Source organism: Mixophyes fleayi, chromosome 3, assembly GCF_038048845.1.
Source record: "Mixophyes fleayi isolate aMixFle1 chromosome 3, aMixFle1.hap1, whole genome shotgun sequence".
NCBI classification, from domain to species: domain Eukaryota; kingdom Metazoa; phylum Chordata; class Amphibia; order Anura; family Limnodynastidae; genus Mixophyes; species Mixophyes fleayi.
Window position 1 is genome coordinate 193,803,066 of NC_134404.1, and position 24,223 is coordinate 193,827,288.

The 24,223-nt window shown below is 41.5% G+C and overlaps 1 protein-coding gene across 3 annotated transcripts in view; it reads left to right on the forward strand.

Moving 5' to 3' along the window:
- NT5DC1 (5'-nucleotidase domain containing 1) overlaps positions 1-24,223 on the forward strand; it is a 332,570-nt gene that overhangs the window by 251,205 nt on the left and 57,142 nt on the right. For 2 of the 3 annotated variants that reach the window (XM_075202951.1, XM_075202950.1), the window contains exon 7: positions 14,137-14,311. The exons of the other annotated variant lie outside the window; for it this stretch is intronic. In XM_075202951.1, coding sequence (XP_075059052.1) covers positions 14,137-14,311 — 175 coding nt within the window. The remainder of the gene's footprint in view (positions 1-14,136; positions 14,312-24,223) is intronic. 3 annotated transcript variants of the gene reach the window in all.

A 24,223-nucleotide genomic window follows, 5' to 3' on the forward strand; every position in this document is an offset into this window, starting at 1 on the left:
AATCAGCACTCAGGACATATTTTCCTATTGAAAAATAGAAACATACTTGGAAGAACCATTTTATCAATGTTACATACATTGTCAGATAACAAAAAAACACAGAGTGCTTCTTATCTCAACACACTGAAATTTTTTACACAGAATAAGGGAGGGGCACATCTCACTCTTCAGCTGCGCAGCATTTAAACATACATTTTTAGTACACAACCTACTTGATTCATTGTTTTAGTCATTATATCATTTAGCTTGTGATACATTTTCTATTTAATCATTGTCACTTAAATTTGTTAACTGTAACATATCACAGCAATCATTGTCATTCTCTAATTCTTCTGACATTTTACACCATGCAACACATCTGTCAAAATAACCTTTTTCTTTCAGTGCTTTCTCATTGTCTTTAATTAGTTTTTTCAAAAATTGAACTTTTAATGTACCGGTTTTCAGACACCCCTGCAGCTTTGAACAGTTTTCTCATCCCTTTTTTGAAATCCTTGCCTTTATGCTTTTGCATATACTTTATGGGGTCTAGATCCCCGTACTTTTCGGATTTCTCTCCTGTCTTGAACCCTTTATTTCCCATACTGGGATTACCTTATGGTCCAATATATTTTGAATGAGAAAACTTTTATTTGTTCCTGTCTTGCTTTACAACAAGTTTGCAGCGGGTCTGCCTTTCTGAATGTTCCTGACTACTTTCATTAAAATCCATCAAAAAACACAATCACGTATACAATCAAGATTATTTGCAGGGTCAACTGTGTGATCTGACTGAGTTCTGTGGTGTTATTCATGTGTATGTATCAGGTGTATGGCATAGAGAAGACAATATATCAATACATGTAACAATACAAGACAGATTACACACAAGTACCTTGATACTCTTAATAGTATCTGTTGCCAGAGTTCAGGGATCTCCGTCAATCAGACTGCAGTACCCTCGAGCTGGGATAATTCCCCCTCCACAGAGACAGCTCTAAGAGCAAAAATAAAGCTTTTTGCTCACCAGCGCTGGATTAACGTCTGTCTGTCTGGAAAGGGAGAACCCCGTTGTCGGGAGGTCTGATGTATTGGAGATCCCGGCGGCGAGCCCCCACTGAAACTGTCAGAGATGACCTAAACGGGTCCTTTCTCCTGAACTCCAGCTGCTATACCTTGTGGGTATCGATCGATAGAGAGACAGACAAAGTTCAGATGTTGGGCTGAAAATGTATCTGGTTCTGACCAGCCCTAAGTCAGAGTAGCTTTATTTATGCATAGTTTCACAGACAAAAGAAGATAAGGAATCCAAGGTTTCTGAAGGCATCCTGTTCAGGTCAGCAGTTTGTAGACAGGATGTACAGCAGGTGTCTTATCTCAGTCACGTAGGCCTCAAATGGGGGTCGTGGGCTCCCTGTACTGAAACTGCTGGATGTGCACATTCTTGAGAAGAGACATATTGAAGAAAAGATAAGAATGTGAGGCAAAGTTCATTAGGGAATAGTAATTATACAAAATGCATTACTTTAAGAAGTTCATAAAATGTATATCTCTCACAATGTCTTCTGTATGAATCCACTCCAGATGATTTGGATGGTTTGAGGAATCAGTGGGAAATAGATATTGGCCCTTTATCAGACAAGGAGTGGGAAATTGTTACAGACAGTACTAAAGGTTATACTTCATCATTAAAATTTCAACAAATACAGGTGTTTATCTTACACAGGGCCTACTTTACCCCTATTAGATTGGCAAAATTTCGCCCGGATGCTACCCCTAACTGTCCGAAATGCAATTCGATCAATGCTAACTTTTGGCACCTTCTATGGGAGTGTTCATGTATACAAATCTTCTGGCGAAGGATCAGGAGATGTATTCAGGTTACTGGAATTGAAGTGTCTCTTAGTTCACCGGCTACTTGTCTCTTTGGGCTCCGATTGAAGGGGAAAGTTAATAAACTGACAAAAATGTACATTTCACAGTTATTGATGTTGGCTAAGGTGTGTATAGCGAGGCTGTGGTTGGCCCCGACGAGTCCCACGGTTAAAAATTGGAAGGCACTGGTCAATACCACCATAAGGCACGAGAGATTTGTTTATACTAGCAGACAGGCTCTGAAGGAATTTGAGAATATATGGTACAGATGGTTAGAGTCTCCATTCTATCCTATGTCATCTAGTACAGATGCTCTATCTACTTAAATGTATGGCTACCGCAGTTCTTATAATAAGTATCTGAGTCCATGTAATAAACCCTGCATGTGTAACATACTTATGTATAAGCATTTACGATGTATGATCCTGAATGAACATAGCACATTTATTATTATTATGCTTTAATGTAATCTTGTAAATTCCGTCATTTAATTCTGATATGTATGCGATTGTTTTTCTTTTCTTTTTGTTGTTTAGTATGTTTATATCTTAAAAAATTTCAATAAAAATACTGGATTTAAAAAAAAAAAATACAGGTTAAGACAAAGTCTAAAAATTGACCTCTGAGACGTTCTGTTGACAAGACAGAGTATAAAAATTGACGTTGTGGTATACGAAAACAGAGTTTTCATAAGAATCTCAATTGTAATTGCATAAGTTTGCAGATAATTAGTACCTGCAGGCTGTGCGAACGGACCGGACCTGTGGCATACGCACGTGAATGTGAATTTTTTTATGGATGGTGGGAGGAAATTCGCTGGTAAGGCTGATATTCTTCAATAGTCAGTTCTCCCAGTTCTAAAGTACTCAACAGGAACTCAGCTGGAGGGGCGGGATATTGTTTTATGCTGTAAAGTGTTGATATTTCCATTTTTCCAGTTAAGTGACTGTGTTAGGGTCCTCGCTGTGTATACTTATTATCGCATGAATTGTTAAGTTGTACCCAGTTGAGAAGAAATAAGTGAACGCAGCCTATGGAATTTGTCCATGGTCACCACAAATCTCTAACGGGAGTTTTACACCGCAACGTATTGAGGATTCTATTTCCACATGGGTGCTAAACAAACGTGTGAAATGGCCGATGTGACCGATATACAGGTCAAAGAAGGCCCAATAGGGTCTGTGAGGTATATTATGTGTAGGAAATATGCTGCATACGCAATGGCATACTGTGATAAGTGGGTCAAGAAGACCAATGAATGTGTGAAACCCTTTCCTAAGCTTGGTAGTTTTGATCCAGAGGTATTAAGTACTGTTAGAGATAAAATCTGTTTGATTAAGACATTAAAACTGAGAATTAAAAACAATGACTGTTTAAAAATGTGGCAACAGGAAGGGAACACGTGGCAGGATAACGCATGCGTAGCGGAAGGAAGTGTTGCAAATATAAGGGAGTCCAAGTACACTCCCGCTGCCATATGTGGATGGGTTGAAAACTACAGCAAATACCAAAAATGATAAAAATAACATAAGTAATTTATACCCTATATTGAGTAGTTTGAAAGGTAATGTTTCTGAAGAAGATGATGAACCCACTGTTATTTTACACATGCAATTAACATGCGAGGGTTGCGACGTAGACAAGGAAAGGGAGCGGTCCCACCAGCAGGGCTGAAATTGGTGAGAGTATTGTAGAAATCAATAGGCGGGGGCACATTTATTGTACTGAAACAGTGATTCCAGCAATTAGTCCATAATGTAGTGATTTGGTAGGCTTACATCCTGTCTGTACAATAGCAGTTCCCAATGGGAAAGCGGACAAAGATTGTGTAGTTCTATAAAACATTTAGCAATGCATTGTCCATGGACTAGATCTGAGCTGCATTCAAATATGTCTGATTTCCCAGACCCAAGGAAAAATTTGGCCAAATGTCAGAAATTTGTTAAAGATGTAGGTAATGCACATGAGCCAACTAATAAAGATTGGTGAGTGGTGTTGAAGGCCTGTCTTCCCCCAATATTGATATACAAAGGTTTATTAAAGATTGTATGTTGGAGAAAAGATAAGTCCTTAACAGATGATGATAATCATGAAAATATTAAATGCATAACTCTCCAATTGGGTATATATTGTCCAGTAGTAGTGGATTGGAGCAAAATTTTTACTATCAAACAAAAAGACAGTGAAACTGCAGCAGACTATTTTGCCAGAGCCCTGACAGCAATGGCCAAATACACTGGGTTATCAGACATAAAAAATGATCTGCACTAAAGGGAGGTAGCTGTTTCATTTTTAATGGATAGCCTCAAGGAAAATTAGAAGATCAGGGTGCAAACCTCATTACCTAACTGGAGAGGGATCACAGTAGATGCCCTCAGGGAATCGGCTATAGAACATGATAGAAATGTAAATAAAAGGAAGGAGGTGCAGAGTGAGAAGGTAATGATGGTAAGTATCTAGGCTTTAGAAGGATTACATACACGACCACAGACTCATAACACATATTATGGGGAACGAAGACAGCAGGAAACATTAAGGTGCTTTAGATGCACTAATACAGGACATTTATCAATTTTGCAGGTATACTGATACGCATGATTGTATGGAATATCTGAACCAGACTTTCACTGCGAGACCTGACATACGTGACACTTCCTTAGAAAAAGATTTTATGTTTAACACAGATGGGAGTGATCATAGACAGACAGACACAGGAGAATCATGTACCAGTTTTTTTAGCTGTTTTACTGCTAAAAAAATTGTTCAGGAATTTGTATGCAGATAATGTATCCCTAAAATTATAGAGCTTGCTAGGGGTACTCCATTTACTGGTGATATCTTTCAGGACATGTATAAACTTATGGGAATTGATAGCAAATTTCATACTCCTTACTGACCTCAAGCCACTTGTAAGGTAGAAAGGGTAAACGGTACCATTAAGAACAAACTGAGTAAGGTAATGGCTGAAACTGGAAAGGCGTGGCCAGAAGCTTTGCCACTAGTCCACCATAGCATCAGAACCACTCCCAGACCTCCTCTTAATTTGTCCCTTTTGAGATTTTTGGCAGACATCCTCATTTGATTGTAAGTCCACAGGATGATTTAAAATGCAACAATGAAGTGACTGTTCAATACCTCATAAAATTGAGCAAGCAGCTAACAAAACAGCAACAGAAACTCAAAATGCTGTCACCTGGAATGCCAGATGCAAACTGTCACCATGTTGAACCTGGGGAATATGTCATGATCTGAAATTTTTTATGCTCAAATTGTCTAACAAACCAGTAGGAAGACCCGTACCAAGTGTTGATGACCAGCACCACATCTCTGAATATAGCAGAAAGAGACACTTGGGTCCATTCTACTCACTGCAGGAAAGTCAACAATCCGGAGAAGGAACAGAACAAAGCCGAGACTGACGCCACAGATCTGTCACTCATGAACCTGTGCCGGGAGACCTAAAGGGTGCAGTTACTGACAACTGTGCTAAGGACATTGTACAGAATATCATCCCAGCAAGGAGTGGCGGTTCTTCTACTCTTCTTTTTCCAGTATTTTTCTTATCTTTATTCTTTTCAGGGCCCTCTACTCTTGCAATAGTGGACAGATGATAGAGAATAGGTCCGGTAGTGAAACTCATGTAGTGGAGTTGAAGGAGAAGTCGTTAGAACAATCAGTACGGCCTGTTGCCAAACTTAATTCAGGACTAATTAAAAGGTTTGCTAACTGTGGAACTTGGAGGCAGTATGAGGGGCTATTGTCTGAGGAATATTGTATCTGTAAGTACTGTGGCTCTCTAGTTGAAGAGAGGTGCATCCAGCGATGCCAGTCCAATAGTAATTTGTATTTGGACGGGCATCCCTTAGATGATTATCACTCCCTAGTGGGTAAGGTCTTAAACCAAACTGAGTGCTGGGTGTGCACTCATGTGCCTCAAGGACAACATAATTTAGGATTAGTAACGTTCAAACTAAACATCTCTGATTTCCTTGAATTACTGGGAGGGAGGCCCATAGAAGGGAGATATAATATCAATAGGTACCTTAGTCTAAAGCTTCGCCAATACTCTATAGATCGGTCATTGTTCAGTCCCTTTACATGTGAAAAATTCAGACATGAGAATTAGGAAGCTGAGCTACCTGATCAGACAATAACTCTCTAGAATACCAATTACCAGAAATACTGATAGACATCATAGATGGGGGCATGTAAACAAACATAAGAGAGTATACATTGGGAACATTTCTTTAGGTTATTGTCAGAATGTTATACATGTCAAAACTTGCCTTGAACAAATGGAGACACTAGGCATGGGGAGTTTTGTCATGACTTTATTCAATATTATCAATAATCGTACTGTACCTTATGTCCTCCCAGATGATGTGTATTATGTTTGTGAAAGAAGGGCTTACACCTGGTTATCTCAGAGTTCCAAGGGTTTGTTTTCTAGGTAAATTGGTTCCTGTGGTGATGACCATAGCACATGATGAAATGATTGATATCCATAGAACAACATCATCCCCATACGTACATAAACAGTATGAACACCATGGTGAAGGAAATATGATCCCAGGTGAAGAACTTGTAGCTGAAAAGTTAATTGGTGAAACTACAAGATTTCAAATTATGGTCGCATTAGACCCCACAAGGATCACTGGGGGAGCTCTAAATTTTAATTACATACAAGACCTGGCTAAATTAATTGACAATATCACTGAGATGTATGATGACACTTTCAGGTATACGGGTAAGAAGCTACAGGCTTACAAAAAGGAGTTAGTACAACATACATTGGTGTTAAATGATCTCATATCTATTACTGGTGGATACTGTGTGATGTTAGTAGAGATGAGCGCACTCGGATTTATGAAATCCCAGCCCACCTGAACGTTGCCGATCCGAGTCGGATCCGAGACAGATCCGGGTATTGGCGCCAAATTCAAATCTGAAACTGAGGCTCTGACTCATAATCCCGTTGTCGGATCTCGCGATACTCGGATCCTATAAATTCCCCGCTAGTCGCCGCCATCTTCACTCGGGCATTGATCAGGGTAGAGGGAGGGTGTGTTAGGTGGTCCTCTGTCCTGCTATATCTCGTGCTGTTCAGTTCAGTGCTGTGCTGTGCTGTGCTGTGCTGTGCTCAGTCAGTGGTGCTGTGTCCTGTGCTCTGTCCTTCTGAGGTCAGTGGTGCTGCTGGGTCCTGTGCTGTGTCCTGTTCAGTCCAGTGGTGCTGTGTCCTGTGCTCTGTGCTTCTAAGGGCATAGTTATTTCCCCAATATTCCCCTGTGTTTAAAAAAATAAAAAAAACTAATTTAATTTTTTTTTAATTACCACAAAATTTGCACAACCAATCCTGCAGTATAAGCCCATTAGTACTGCAATATTACCAAGTTCACACATTCAGCAGTAAAAGTCCAGTGGTACTGCAATATTACAAAGTTCACACATTCTGCAGTATCAGTCCAGTGGTGCTGTGTCCTGTGCTCTGTCCTGCTGAGTTCCGTAGTGCTGCTGGGTCCTGTGCTGTGTCCTGTTCAGTCCAGTGGTGATGTGTCCTGTGCTCTGTGCTTCTAAGGGCATAGTTATTTCCCCATTATTCCCAAGTTTTTAAAAAATAAAAAAAAAGTTAAAAAAAAAATAAAAATAAAAAATTTAAAAAAAATATATAATTATAACCAAATTTACAAAACCAATCCAGCAGTATAAGCCCATTGGTACTGCAATATTACCAAGTTCACACATTCAGCAGTAAAAGTCCAGTGGTACTGCAATATTACAAAGTTCACACATTCTGCAGTATCAGTCCAGTGGTGCTGTGTCCTGTGCTCTGTCCTGCTGAGTTCCGTAGTGCTGCTGGGTCCTGTGCTGTGTCCTGTTCAGTCCAGTGGTGCTGTGTCCTGTGCTCTGTGCTTCTAAGGGCATAGTTATTTCCCCATTATTCCCAAGTTTTTAAAAAATAAAAAAAAAGTTAAAATAAAAAATTTAAAAAAAATATATAATTATAACCAAATTTACAAAACCAATCCAGCAGTATAAGCCCATTGGTACTGCAATATTACCAAGTTCACACATTCAGCAGTAAAAGTCCAGTGGTACTGCAATATTACAAAGTTCACACATTCTGCAGTATCAGTCCAGTGGTGCTGTGTCCTGTGGTCTGTCCTGCTGAGTTCCGTAGTGCTGCTGGGTCCTGTGCTGTGTCCTGTTCAGTCCAGTGGTGCTGTGTCCTGTGCTCTGTGCTTCTAAGGGCATAGTTATTTCCCCATTATTCCCAAGTTTTTAAAAAATAAAAAAAAAGTTATAAAAAATATTAAAATAAAATTTTTTAAAAAAAAGTAATTATAACCAAATTTGCAAAACCAATCCAGCAGTATAAGTCCATTGGTACTGCAATATTACCAAGTTCACACATTCTGCAGTATCTTGTGCTACATATAATGGAGACCAAAAATTTGGAGGATAAAGTAGGGAAAGATCAAGACCCACTTCCTCCTAATGCTGAAGCTGCTGCCACTAGTCATGACATAGACGATGAAATGCCATCAAAGTCGTCTTCCAAGCCCGATGCCCAATCTCGTAGTACTGGGCATGTAAAATCCAAAAAGCCCAAGTTAAGAAAAAGTAGCAAAAAGAGAAACTTAAAATCATCTGAGGAGACACGTAAAGTTGCCAATATGCCATTTACGACACAGAGTGGCAAGGAACGGCTTAGGCCCTGGCCCGTGTTCATGACTAGTGGTTCAGCTTCACCCACGGATCTTATCCCTCCTCCTCCTCCCCCCCTACAAAAAATTGAAGAGAGTTATGCTGTCAGCAACAAAACAGCAAACAACTCTGCCTTCTAAAGAGAAATTATCACAAATCATCAAGGCGAGTCCAAGGGTGTTGGTGGTTGTCAAGCCTGACCTTCCCATCACTGTACGGGAAGAGGTGACTCCATCCAGCATTTGCAGCACGCCCTCTGCATATGCACAGTCCAGTTACAGATTTGGCTAATGAAGGTGTGAATGTTGTACACCGGGAGGAGGATATTGATGTAGCTGGCGCTGAGGAGGATGTTGATGATTATGATGCAGACAGATACCAAATTGCCGTTCTCAATTTCTATTTATATTCTAGATTATATAACGGCTGAATAGTTTTCTGTTTTACTCCTAGTGGAGAGGGGATCTGATGCAGACAGATACCAAACTGCCTTTGTCCATTTCTTTGTATATTTAAATTTCTAGTTCTACAGTCTATGCAGGCTGCTTTATTTATATTCAACTACAAGTGTAGGGCGGGGGGGCATAGATAGCCACCAAAGTAACGTGGTCCATTTAATTACACTTTCTAGCTCCACAGTCTGTGCAGCCTGCTTTTTTTATCTTCAAAGTATTTATATTTACAAGCCTTGCAATCTAAATTAACTAGAGGTAGTGACATGGTAGAACTCCAAAAGGCAGTTTGGAAGCCCCTGTACAAACTGGCTCTATTTTTTAACTGCGTTGTCCCCCCTCCAGTGTGTACTCGGAAAGAGTTTTTAGTGCAGCTGGGAACCTGGTCAGTGAGTGGCGAAGGAGGTTGCTTCCTCACAACGTTGAAAAAATGATGTTTATAAAAATGAATAATCAATTCCTCAATGAAGTACAGCACTGCCCTCCAGACAGTACAGAGGGACCTGTGGTTGTGGAGTCCAGCGGGGACGAATTGATAATGTATGAGGAGGAGGAAGTACACACTGTAGGGGGAGAGGAATCAGAGGTTGAGGATGAGGACGACATCTTGCCTCAGTAGAGCCTGTTTAGTCTGTACAGGGAGAGATGAATAGCTTTTTTGGTGTGGGGGCCCAAACAAACCAATCATTTCAGCCAAAGTTGTTTGGTAGGCCCTGTCGCTGAAATGATTGGTTTGTTAAAGTGTGCATGTCCTATTTCAACAACATAAGGGTGGGTGTGAGGGCCCAAGGACAATTCCATCTTGGAACTTTTTTTTTTGCATTATATGACCAATCAACAGTCGTTTGCCATGTTCAAAAAGTAAAACCAAATTTAAACAAATTCAAGAAATTAAACCAAAAGTAAAATGCCCTGTCATAATTTAAAACAAGAGGTATTGACGTGCTCTAAAACTACTGTATTGTTGTTTATATTTTAGAAACACTACACTTGAAAGCTTGAGTCTTTCAATGAAAAAGTAACTGTCCATTACACGAATATTTGCAACAGGGACAATTTTAGGGTTAAGAAAGTCAAATAATAACACTTCGACGCTGTCTTTATAAACACTACACTTGGAAGTTGGAGGAGGTATTGTGGCCCCGGCACCAAATTTACTACCGGGGCCACTCCACTGTGCAGTCCATATTTAGGTGTATCAGATATTAAACAACGGTGACAGTTGATGCCCAATTTTTTAATTATATTGTTGGCGCTGTAAAAAATTGTGTTCCGGGCACACCACACTACGCAGTCCATACCCTTTTTTGGTGGAATTCTGACCCGTGGAGGGTTTTTTAATTATATTGTGGCCTCGGTACCAAATTGTGTACCGGGGCCACCACACTACGCAGTCAAGATAGATAGATGCGTATCATAGATAAAGTACATTCAGTGGTGTGGGACAAATTGAAAAATATTCAAAATGCACTGACATTATCAAAAACAAGAGGTTTTCACACGCTGAAACTCCAACATGTATATGATGGAGAGGATGGGGGAGCAGCCGTATGTGCAGTGTAATGCAAACCTGTTGAAAGTTTTTTTATATATTTTATTGTGGTGCCCAGTGCCCACTACTCTACGCAGTCCAGATACTATTTTTGGGTGTAATTCAGACCTGTTGAAGGTTTTCTATATATTTTTTTATTGTGGTGCCCACTACTCTACGCAGTCCAGATACTATTTTTGGGTGTAATTCTGACCTGTTGAAGGTTTTCTATATATTATATTGTGGTAGCCAGTCCTCTACGCAGTCCAGATACTATTTTTGGGTGTAATTCTGACCTGTTGAAGGTTTTCTATATATTTTTTATTGTGGTGCTTAGTGCCCACTACTCTACGCAGTCCAGATACTATTTTTGGGTTTAATTCTGACCTGTTGAAGGTTTTCTATATATTATATTGTGGTGGCCAGTGGCCAGTCCTCTATGCAGTCCAGATACTATTTTTGGGTGTAATTCAGACCTGTTGAAGGTTTTCTATATATTTTTTATTGTGGTGCCCAGTGCCCACTACTCTACGCAGTCCAGATACTATTTTTGGGTGAAATTCTGACCTGTTGAAGGTTTTCTATATATTATTTTGTGGTGGCCAGTAGCCAGTCCTCTACGCAGTCCAGATACTATTTTTGGGTGTAATTCAGACCTGTTGAAGGTTTTCTATATATTTTTTATTGTGGTGCCCAGTGCCCACTACTCTACGCAGTCCAGATACTATTTTTGGGTGTAATTCTGACCTGTTGAAGGTTTTCTATATATTATATTGTGGTGGCCAGTGGCCAGTCCTCTATGCAGTCCAGATACTATTTTTGGGTGTAATTCTGACCTGTTGAAGGTTTTCTATATATTATATTGTGGTGGCCAGTGGCCAGTCCTCTAAGCAGTCCAGATACTATTTTTGGGTGTAATTCAGACCTGTTGAAGGTTTTCTATATATTTTTTTATTGTGGTGCCCAGTGCCCACTACTCTACGCAGTCCAGATACTATTTTTGGGTGTAATTCTGACCTGTTAAAGGTTTTCTATATATTATATTGTGGTGGCCAGTCCTCTACGCAGTCCAGATACTATTTTTGGGTGTAATTCTGACCTGTTGAAGGTTTTCTATATATTTTTTATTGTGGTGCCCAGTGCCCAGTCCTCTACGCAGTCCAGATACTATTTTTGGGTGTAAATCTGACCTGTTGAAGGTTTTCTATATATTATATTGTGGTGGCCAGTGGCCAGTCCTCTACGCAGTCCAGATAATATTTTTGGGTGTAATTCTGACCTGTTGAAGGTTTTCTATATATTATATTGTGGTGGCCAGTGGCCAGTCCTCTACGCAGTCCAGATAATATTTTTGGGTGTAATTCTGACCTGTTGAAGGTTTTCTATATATTATATTGTGGTGGCCAGTGGCCAGTCCTCTACGCAGTCCAGATACTATTTTTGGGTGTAATTCAGACCTATTGAAGGTTTTCTATATATTTTTTATTGTGGTGGCCAGTGGCCAGTCCTCTACGCAGTCCAGATACTATTTTTGGGTGTAATTCAGACCAGTTGATGGGTTTTTAATTGTATTGTGGGGAACACTCCTCTACGCAGTCCAGAAAGATACCTCGTTGCAACGTTTTGTACTAAAAAAAAATAATTATTGTGAGGTGTTAGGTGTTCAGAATAGCCTTTAAATTAGTGGAAATTATTGTTATTGAATGTTATTGAGGTTAATAATAGCGTAGGAGTGAAAATAAGCCCAAAAACTTGATTTTTACACTTTTTAGTTTTTTTTCAAAAAAAATCCGAATCCAAAACCTTAAATCCGAACCAAAACGTTTCGGCAGGTGTTTTGCAAAACAAATCTGAACCCAAAACATCGAGAAAATCCTGATCCAAAACACAAAACACGAGACCTCAAAAGTCGCCGGTGCACATCTCTAGATGTAAGCCACCCAATTTAGTGTCAAATGTTGCACATACATCACCAATAATACAGATTACCCTAAAGAAGTAATTGACCGGAAGATGGACAAAATCTTATAGTTAAAATGGGAATTTCGGAAGAACCATAATTCTTCACTGCATGAAATAGGAGAAAAGGTAAATGGATGGTTTTCATTGTTGAACCCTGCAATATGGTTCTCAGGCCTAGGGGAATGGGTACAATAAATGATCAGTAGTATAGGTAAGCTCCTTATTCTTATATTTGGTGTGGTTATAGTAATTGGCCTGTATGTCAGATGTGTTCCTACTGTTTTGAGGTGTGGAAATCGTTCTACTGAGGTAAATACTGAAAATGAGAATGTAATGATGATGAGAAGTACAGGTACCACAGAGAATGAAGAATTGCATTACTGAATGACTGTTTGCTGGATCCAGTGCTTTGCGTATGTATCGGCTGTACTTTATTATATTTTATTGTAATTGTTATATCTTGCTATTAAATTTCCTTTGTGCATTGGAACCACATTGATTGCAGCGGACAATATTTATTGATAGCGACTATATGAACATAACAACTCTCATTCATAAGAGAAGCATTCACACACTCATATTTCCCATTGTCTAAATTATAATTCAATGTCTCCAAAATATTGTATGATGCCCATTCACTCCTTAAAAGTTGCTAAATAGCCACATCTTATACCGCTGCAAGAGATTATAGTGTGCTTAGACTTGTATGAACAGTAACAATGATTGTCCATAATATATTGTTACAAACAGTTGACGTCAATAGCCACGGCTATACAGCCGCTAGCGAAGGTTACTTCCGGGTCTGAGACATCATTCCTGATGTCACAGCATCCCAATGTACGTTTTGCCATTCACTTTGTCAAGGGATAAGCCGATTGATGGTCTGAGATTCCTTTTTTATAGCTTAACACTAATCGTATATCTGCATTTTTGATTGACATGATGTGTCACCAATGAGCGATATGAAGGAGTATAGATTGATCTACACCACTTTGTATTGATATGAAATTATTTAAATTGCATTTCAAATATTATATAAATATACATATAGGGCAATCTAACTAAGGTAAGTATTCTTCCATATTTATCCTATACACTAATGTTTCGTTTCAGGGCCTCATAGATTGGTCCATAAATAAATATAAGCATATATATCAATAGTTCCACAACTAATATAGCAAATATATTAATAATAGAATAATTAATATGTTTATATTATCAAGTGGCTTACCAATGGGATAATGCCCACCATTATTTTTATAAATGAGTACAGTCCAACTCCTTGTGCGATTCCAATCTTGTTTTTTGAAATATGACAGGTAGCAAGCAAGAAGGAGGAAGTCACAACCCCCTAAATTTGCTAATAGTTGGGGGAATTTGATTTATTGTACAAATATACATTTTAGGTGATGTTCCTATTTTAACTAAAGTTGTAAAGATAAAGTACTTTTATAGTGATATTGTAGTGCATTACAACCAATGTCTTAAAAGTTGCATCCTGTGGTACACAAAATGCATAGTTTATTACATTTGTTCCTGAACAAGAACAATTTGTTCACTCCTGTATCCGTTAATAACAACAAACAAAAATATATTTGAACATCAATGTAATATATACTTTGTCTGTTTCAGAAAATTGTGGAACATACTTTCCAACTGTAAAAAAGGATCCAGGCAAATATTTAAAGTCATGTCCTGACTCTGTGAAAAACTGGATCAGGAGTCTGAAAAATGCTGGGAAAACTATCTTATTAATCACTAGCTCACACAGTGACTACTGCCGGCTTTTGTGTGAATATATTTTTGGGTGAGTAGTAATATTACTATATTTGCAAAATTGCATTTTTTCTCTTTCACACTAGTTGGAGGATACTGCTTACCTTGGGGTATAGAGGGCACTGTGGGAGTAATGGCACTAATAAACTTCCTATCTAATAACTATCCTGCACCCCTCTATGCCCCCTCCACCGGAAGAGCTCAGTTTTTTCTTAGTGGCTACGCAGTAGGGTACTTTTAGTCTAGTCTTAGAGTTTTTTAGTCTTAGTTTTTTAATCTTTTTTTAGTCTTATATATAGCTAGGTTTTCTCCGTGGCGATCACAGGGTGACCACCGCGGCTACTTCAGGGAGAGTGCCGGATGCCTTTTAGTGCCGCCCCCCTGAATATTGTAGGGCTCCTGGAAAAGAGTCACCTGGCACTCCGGTAGTATATAGGACCCAGCCACTTCCAGGGAGGTGATGCGGGCCGCCACAGGAACCGCGGAAGCATGCTCCGGTCGTCCGTGACTGCTGTGGAGGCGGAGCTGCTTCTGGTCCAGTTGCCCAGCCTGTCAGCTGGCATTTGGAGGAGATGTTGCTGTGCAAAACAGGTGGTGAGGCATATAATACTGATGGGAAGCTGTCGCTGGAGCGCAGTCTTCACAAGGGTCTGATGTGTGTAATTTCTGCATTTATGTGCAGGCCAGCAGAGAGTTAAATGGGCGTGGTTAGGTAAGAGTTAACTCCCCTGTTTTTCCCAGGCTTCAGCAAGCTTATCAGCCATTTCCCACCCTACATACAGTGCACTCAGATGCAGACACATCGCTGGGGACTGAGAACCAGTAGATATAGAGTGCTATTTTCTTAGATTTCTTTGAGTGTTTGTGTGTTTTCTATCTTCTATACATCCTGTGGGGGTACATTACAGAACACTTTGGGTTCTAGTCTTATTATTTTGTATTTCTATAGTGTTACAGTTTGCCATATACTGCGCAGATCTTCTTTGTCATAAGATAGTTCTGCAGTGTGTCTCTCATTTACCTTTCTGTTTTGTAATATGTCAGCAAGAGGGACCGGATCAAAATCCAAGGCTGTCTCTGTAATGTACTACACCTGTACCAGGTGTGACTCCAAATTGCCTGGTGGACAGTCAGACCAGGAAGGCCTGTGCACAGTATGTGAGGCCGAGGACCTGGGCGGGCGCTCGTCTGCAGGAGCAGCGGAAATCGTGGAACCAGCCTGGGACAAGGAGTTGGCACAGTCCATTGCCGAATTAAGGCAAGACAACCCACACCTGGGGACAGTAGGTGCTGATACCTTTTCCTCTTCTCCGGGTATGCAGTCTTCAGATGCCATTCCTTTGGGATAGGCGTCTCAGTTGCTGCAGGGTGGTCCAGGGGTCTCCCAGGAACCTGCTTGGATGATTAATTTGAAATGGTCTGTACAGAGGTTGACCTGAGTGCCTAATTTCCTTGTCCAGGAGTTAGTAGATTCGGACATGGATTCATCTGAAATGGGAGATGATAATGTTCTAGAGGATTCTGACTATAAGGACTTGCCCACAGTTGAGAATGATATGCCCAATAGATAGGGCATTGTGGACCTTATCCTGGCAGCGTGAAAGGTTCTTAACATATCGGATGGGGAACAATCTGTATCACAGATCTCCATGTTTAAAAGGGAAAAGAAAATAACGGTGGTGTTCCCTCCTTCTGCACAACTGTTGGAAATTTGGGACGAGGCCAGACTTAAGCCTGAAAATAAATTTCAGATTCCCAGATGATACAAACTTTACTACCCCTTTCCAGATTCGGAGGTAGCATCATGAGAGACTCATCACAGAATCGATGCTCCCATTGCACATTTGGCGAAGTCTACGGTTTTACCATTGCCAAATGCGGCCTCTCCTAAAGACAGTACTGACAAAGTGTGAAAGGATTTTGAAATTTATTTATTTAGCGTCTGGGGAGTCTCTGTGCCCAGTGATGGCGGCGGCTTAGGTCGTTAAGGCAATTGAAAAATGGGCCACTAACCTTCATTCAGGAATTCAGTCGGGCATGGTTAGAAGAGATTAGGCTCCCCTGGCGGAGCATATTAAAGATGATGCAGAATTTTTAGGGGATGCTGTTCTGGATGCAGGTCAGGGGTTGTCAAAATCCTCTTCCTTAGCAGTGGCAGCTAGGCGAACATTGTGGTTAAGATCTTGGGAGGCGAATGCTGATTCCAGGAGAGCTTTAGAATCTGTCCCATATGACGGAGCAGCTTTGTTTGGTTCTCCTCTTGACAAATTCATTGCTCAGGCTACTGGGGGGAAGAGTTCTCTTCTTCCGGTAGCTGCATCGAACACAAAAGGGAGGCGTTTTCGCTCCTTTCGATTTGTCGGTCGCTCAAGAGGTGCTTGTTCCAGAAGCCAAGCCCCGGTTACAAGGGGAGTGGGGCAAAGAGGCAGACTGTCACGGTCGTCTGAATTTCTTGATCCGATTCGGGACCCTTGGGCCTAGCTGGAGCAGGACTGAAACAGAAACTAGCAGTCTGGATGATCTTCCTGCTCATGTTCTTGCGGAATGTAGAATATAGCAGGGGAATGAGCAGTCTGGAAATGCTAACAGGAACACTGCACTTTAGTTATGCACACAGGAACACTGCACTTTAGTTATGCAGACAGGAACACTGCACCAGGGCTGGACTGGGACTAAAAATCAGCCCTGGCATTTAAAGCACATAGGTTCCAGATTAATAATAATTACAGTACATTTTGCAAAGCTCATTGTTATATGGTGTCCCGTGAGATATTAATGTATTACGTGCAGCTTGACTCTCTATTTGCAGCATAGGGCGCACCAGTATCAGATAATGGTATGCACAGGACTGGCAAGAGAAATTTGGGGCTGGGGTACAGTGAAATTTTGCCCTCCCCCACCCCCACAGGTGCACAGGAAGAAAGATGTATACCGATGCGCAGCGGCGTCGGTGAAGGGGTGTGGTCGCATAATGTTGGGGGCGTGGTCAATATGTGGCGTGGCATAACAAATTGGGGGAGACTCAATTGCTGGTGATGTGATACATGGGTATCGCGCAGCCCACATTGCTGGCAATTACGGTAGAAATCTCTGCTTATTTTTCCTTGAGAGGAAAAATGAACAGTGATTTCTGTCAAATTTCAGCCGCAAAGTGTCTCGCGGATGTTCACTTTGCAGCTAATTGAATTCCCCCGTTATGTATTAAATGGTGTTACTCTCACCTACCAGTTATTGCAGCTTTCACAACCTGGTACTGGATTCTTGCATAGATCCTGGAATGTTGGGACCTGTTGGAAAATGTATATATGGAAAACCGAGCAATAAGTGAACATCGTACATGACACAGATCACACAGTATAAAATACATACATAATAATAAAATATTACATTTATCACCAGCTACATAATGCCACCCCTCAGAGACATCACACCACATCCTGCATCACGCTACCCCCTGCCACATCACCCATCACACCACAATACCCCCCCAGACAAATCACACCATGCCACCCCACAGACAAATCAGGCTACCACCCAGTCACATTATCATGCCACCACCAAGGCACATTATCATGCCACACAAGACATATTATAACCCCCTGAGACACATTATGACACCCCCCCAGCCTGCTGTACTTACCTATGCAGCTGACATCAGAGTAAAAAAACGCCTTGCAGAGTGAGCAAGGTAAGCTCTTAGTCTCGTGAGATTTGGAGCTCCAGGCCTGCTCTGCAGGCTGCTGGACAGTATATGATGACATACGCTGTCACCACACACTGTCCGTGGACAGCTCCCCCCAGAGTTGGATTAAGGCTTTGGGGGGCCTGGGGCACTTAAGACAGGGGGCACTATGGTCTAAAATTAAGAGCATAGTATCATAATTCACAAAAGAGAGAGTTACTAACTAATACACAATGTAGAAAAAATTTACCATTCAGCCGCTTATCAAAAATTATTAAAATCAGAATTTTGAGGTTCAGGTTCAGTTAGGTGGCATCAATATTATTATTTATTATCGTAGATTTCTAAGGCACCACAGTGCTCCACAGAGCCATACAGTAGGGAAAATAGTACATTCATAAAACAGGGACATACTAGGTAGACTAAATAAATGAAGACTTGAAAACAAAGGGTTTGGAGGACCCTGCTCATTAGAGAGGAACAAGAGGAGCGAGTGTTGTTCAGATTGGAGATTATGACAGTTGTGAGGGTGCATTAGTGTGAATAGTGTTTTTGAGGATAATGTCACCTCTAAAAAAAAGATAGGTTTTCAGAGCGTGTCTAAAGATTTGAAGACTGTGGGAAAGCTGGATTGAGCATAGTAAGGAATTCCATAAGTGGGGAGCAGCACAAGAGAATTCCTGTAGGCGGGAGTGAGAGGTGGCATTGGACATGGTTGCACAGGGGAAAAATAGATACTGGGAAATGGTAGAAAAAGGTGAGGAGATACATGTGATAATAGGGACAAAGAGAGACACACATAAAGGGGGTGAAGGAAAGGACAGACACCCACAATGCGAAGACAAAGAGACACAAACACAAAGGGTATAGAGGTGGGGTTAGAGGGTGCACATCGTATGTATACAATAAGGCCGTGCACTGTCTATATATGGCATTGTGCAATCCTTTGGGCAGAGGAATGGAGATGGTCCTGCTGGTGCCACCTATGCGGTCACCCTGACTGACTGTGCCTTGAGCAGCTAGTGTGTTTTACAGAACTGGCAGAGCCCCAGAAACAAAAATATACATATAGCAACCCTGGGTGGTAGTGCAGCTCTAAAACCAACATTTTAAGAATATCACTAACCCCAGCTTACAAACAACCCTGACGAATTATACAGATCATATACAGCTTTAAATACTGGAGACCAATAACTTCATAATAATCAATATCAATAACAAGTTTATTCTGACTTATAAAGTAAAGCAAAATAGATATAACTGTATATTTCAATATCTCACTCGCGGGTGAACGTGCGACCTGCGACCATTTAGCCATCAGCCCTTCTGGCATTTGCCAGAAGTGCCAGATGGCCAGTCCGGCCCTGCACTGCACTTTAGTTATGCAGACAGGAACACTGCACTTTAGTTATGCAGACAGGAACACTGGAACCAGGAGCCAAGAACTATCCTCTGGAGAGAAGTGTGTTGTTCTGGCAATGAACAGATCACAGCAGCAGGTTTAAATAGGATGTCTATTGGCTGATCAGTTCATGTGATCACAGCTTCTGAATCTGGTTGGTCTGGAATGATCACCTGACTGCATCCAAGATGGCCGCACCCATGCAGCAGAACGAACAGTATGTGTTTGTTTACAAACGGAGGTGTGGGGAACGGGAATGCTGCAGACGACCAGAAGGGACCCAGGTAGCCGTGATATGACAGCGGCGGATGAGGTAAGTGCGGCTAATATCCAGATTTGTGACACAGACAGTCTTGGAGACAGGACGTGGCTCTGCTCCTAATTCAGGAATCAAACAATCAGCATGTAAAACAATAGTTCTGGCCAGAACTTATTAATCTGTTAGTCGTTCAATTTTTAATCAGATGTTAGTTCCACCCCTTCTATTAATTGTCCTGAGTCAATCTGTCCAGACAATTTATTGTTTCCACAACTAACATCTGATTAAATATTGAATGATTAACAGATTAATAAGTTCTGGCCAGGACTATTGTTTTACATAATGAAATAAATGTTTTTATTTTATTTAATTGGAACTATATTGTATTGTAATATATGTGAGTTGTGGAGTGCCAAGGGAAAATATACATAATCTGTACTTAAGATAAGGATAATATCTTATCCCCATAGGCAGCACCACTTGTATATTCATATATTTACATATTCTTATTAAGGATGGTGCTTTGTTTCCTTTTCTTTTCTAAACAATCAATATGACTTCCTGCATCCTCCACGTGGGGTTCTGGTGTTGGGAGCGTGTTTACTGCTCTTTCAGTAGCAGTGGCTCAGGTCCACCACAGATGCCTGGTTGAAAGGTATAGTGTCCAGGGGATACATCCTGGACCTAGTGGGGGCGCCTCCACAGCGTTTCATGACTTGACCCTTTCCCAGGGAGTCAGAAAAAAGATAGGCTTTGCAGGGGGCAGAAAAGTCACTTTGGGATGCCAGGGTGATTGTTCCTGTTCCGTTGGGGCAGAGAGGTCAAGGCTTTTACTCTCACCTTCAGACCAATTCTAAACCTGAAGCACTTCAACACCTACTTATAGGTACCCAGCTTTCAGATGGAGTCAATCATATCTGTGATAAACTCCATGAAGAAAGGTGAGTACTTGGCATCCTTGGATATCAAGGATACTTACCTACACACTCTGATATAGACAGGTCATCAGAGTCTCTTGCAATCTGTGATGGGTCTGGAGCACTTTCAGTTCAGGGTTTGGCCACTGCACCACAAGTGTGTACAAAGATGATGGTTGTAATGGCAGCTCAGTAGTGTTTACAGAGGGAGACTATTTTACCTTACCTGGACGACCTACTATCAAGGCAGAGTCGGTGTGTCGGCTCTAGTCACATCTGTAGCTGACCAGGGACATTCTGCAGGCACACAAATGGGTGATAACTTCAAAAAATCCAGTTGGATACCAACCCAACGTATGGTGTTCCTGGGATTGTTGTTCAAGACCAATTGACAGAGGGTTTTTCTCCCTCCAGTCAAAGTTCAGACGATTCGGCGTCAGGTGAAAAATCTTTTATCACCAAATCGCATCTCAGTACTTCAGTGTTTGAAGCTACTGGGTCGCATGCTTTCCTTGTCCGAGGCTCTGCAGTTTACTCATTACCATTTACGCAAGTTCCAGCAGGAGATTCTGGCAAAGTGGTCAAGGATCCCCGCTTAGAAAAGCAAGTCTTTAGGTTGTCACAGACAACATGCCTGTCTCTTCTTTGGTGGCTGAGGAGGGACGCCCTAACTCAGGGGCGTCCTTTCTCGGTTTGGGACTGGACCATGGTGACGACGGATGCCAGCTTGTTGGGGTGGGGTGCAGTCACTCTTCAGCTGAAATTTCAAGGGACTTGGACGCTGGAGGAAGCATGATTGCCCATAAATGTTCTGGAACTACAAGCAGTATTCAATGCACAGTCCTTCCTGGCACGTCAGCTGATCCGAATACAGTCGGACAATGCTAAGGCTGTAGCTTACATAAATCTTCATGGAGGAACAAGGAGTTCTCTTTCCATGAAGGGAGTGTCAAAGATCATGAAATGGGCAGGACAACAGGTTCCTGCAATTTCAGTGGTGTTCATTTCGGGGGTGGACAACTGACAAGCCGACTGCTTAAGTCGGCATGCCCTTCACCCAGGCAAATGGACTCTCCATCCGAAGTTGTTTTCTCAAATACTCCTTCGGTGGGGTAGGCCAGAAATAGACATGACGGCTTCACGGCACATCTGCAAGGTGGAAAGGTATTGTGCAAGGTCAAGAGACCCTCAGGCGTTCTTAGTGGACGCTATGACGGTCCACTGGAGCTTCAAGTTGGTGTACCTTTATCCTCCACTTCCGATGCTGCCGCGGATTTTACAGAAAGTGAGAGGCGAAAAAGTTCCAGTGATTCTACTGGCACCAGACTGGCCGAGAAGAGCGTGGTACTCATATCTTCTCGACATGTCGGTGGATCGTCCTTGGCGTCTGTCTCTCAGGAAGGATCTTCTCAGTCGAGGCCAAGTCTTTCATCCGGACATAGATCGACTGGCTTTGACGGCTTGGACATTGAATCCTTGATTCTCAGGAAAAAGGGTTTTTCAGAGAGAGTGGGTAAAACCATGATGCAGGCGAGAAAACTGTCATCATCGACCATTTATTACCGCATTTGTAAAGCATATATATGTTGGTGTGAGAAGATCAAAGTGCCTACTAATTCTTTTCGTTAAGCTAGGGTTTTGGCTTTACTTCAATATGGTCTGGACAAGGGATTGAGGATGTTGTCCCTTAAGGTCCAAGTAGCAGTGTTCTCTGTGTATTTTCAGAAACGTATGGCTCTGTTACCAGGAGTGCAGATGTTTCTACAGTGAGTACTTTATTTACAACCACCTTTTGTTCCGCCAGTGGCTCCGTGGGACCTAAACCTGGTCCTTTCGGTGCTTCAAAAGTCGCCTTTTGAACCTTTTGGAGTCTGTTTCTCTAAAACTTCTTTCGTAGAAAGTGACTTTTTTGCTGGCCATTGCTTTGACCAGACGGGTTTCGGAGTTGGCAGCTCTGTCCTGTCGGGCTCCCCTTCTGATTTTCCATGACGATCATGCGGAGCTTAGAACTAAGTCTTCCTTTCAACCAAAGGTGGTCTCAAGGTTTCACATAAATCAGGATATTGTTCTGCCGGTTCTTCCTCAGGATTCACTGGCTCCTGGTCAGGATTCAGTCTCCATGAATGTGGTCACAGCTTTGAGGATTTATATGGACAGTACTCGGAAGACTGATAGTCTTCTAGTCCTGTATGACGATAGTAAGCGTGATTGGCCGGCCTCAAGCAGACTGTGGCTAGATGAATTATAGGTCATATCCGGCATGCCTACATTTCGGAGGGTTCTCCATTTTCTTAAGGTCTGACAACTAATTCCACAAGGTCAGTTAGCACCTCTTGGGCGGTGTGGTATGGGGCCTCGGCTGAGCAGTTGTGTAGGGCAGCTACTTGGTCTTCTGTTCATACATTCACCAGGTTTTATTGTTTCCACGTCTTTGCTTCCAAATACGAAAGTTTTGGCTGTAAAGTTTTATGTGCCACTCATTCCGAGCATTCCCATCCATAGGGGCAGCTTTGGAACATCCCCAAGGTGAGCAGTGTCCCCCAACTAGTGTGAAAGGGAAAATGGGATTTTTGTACTTACTGTAAAATCTTTCTCTGAACACGAGTTGGAATATTCTACGCTCCCACCCTTTGTTCTGACAGTTCTGTTGTATGTTCTGTTTTGTGGTGTTTTGTTTTTTCTCTCTTGTGGCTTGATTAGCGAAATAAACTGAGCTCTTCCGGTGCAGGGGGCATAGAGGGGAGGGGAGCAAGCTAGACATGTTTTTTAGTGCTATTACTCCCACAGCGCCCTCTATACCCTAAAGTGAGCAGTTCAGAGAAAAAGATTTTACGGTAAGAGCAAAAATCCCATATTTTCTATTCTAAGTGTCCTTTCTGTTATTTTTTATGTTATTTATAATGTCCATGAAGATAACAGGAAGCAAAGTTCACATTTGGACCCTCCAGTACCACCTAGGCTCCTGCACTATCATGGCCCCATATAGGCCTCTAAACATCATGTTCTCAGTATTTTGCAGACCTCTACAGCATAGTGAACACCGCTAGGCCCATTGTTCCCATTTGCTTATTTTGTCTATCATTATCTCCTCCCTTTAGAATGTAAGCTCACTGACAGGGTTCTCTAACCCATGTTTCAAGTCTGTACTATATGTCTCATGTCTACCCACTGTCCATCCTACTCTCTATCTCTGTTTTGACTTAAGCTGAATTGTTTTTGTCATGCGATTTGTTCTGTTAATTGCGCCAAATCATTTATTATTCTGTGTCACACATCGGGATCTTAATCACACTTGCCTTGTCTGCCGCTGTCAAATCACAGCTATTCAGGTCTCTTTTGGTCGCCTGCGGCAGTCTTGAGCACCACTTCTTCATTTTTAAATAAACACCTTGGGCCTGATTCATTAAGAAAAGTAAAGCAAAAAAAATGGAGTAACTTTACACCTTGGCAAAACCATGATGCATTGGATGGGGATGTAAATTTAAAATGTAATGGCAGTTCTATAGTTCCGGTAGGGCATCTCTAGGGCTCATTTCCGGTATGTGTATCTGTGTGTGAGTTCGAGGTCTGTGGCTGTCTCTCCATTTCTAGTCACAGTTCTGAGTTCCTGTCTCCAGTTCTAGCTCATTCTTTTTCCGTGTGTTACACATTCTGAATTCCTAATAGTGGATTCCAGTTCCATG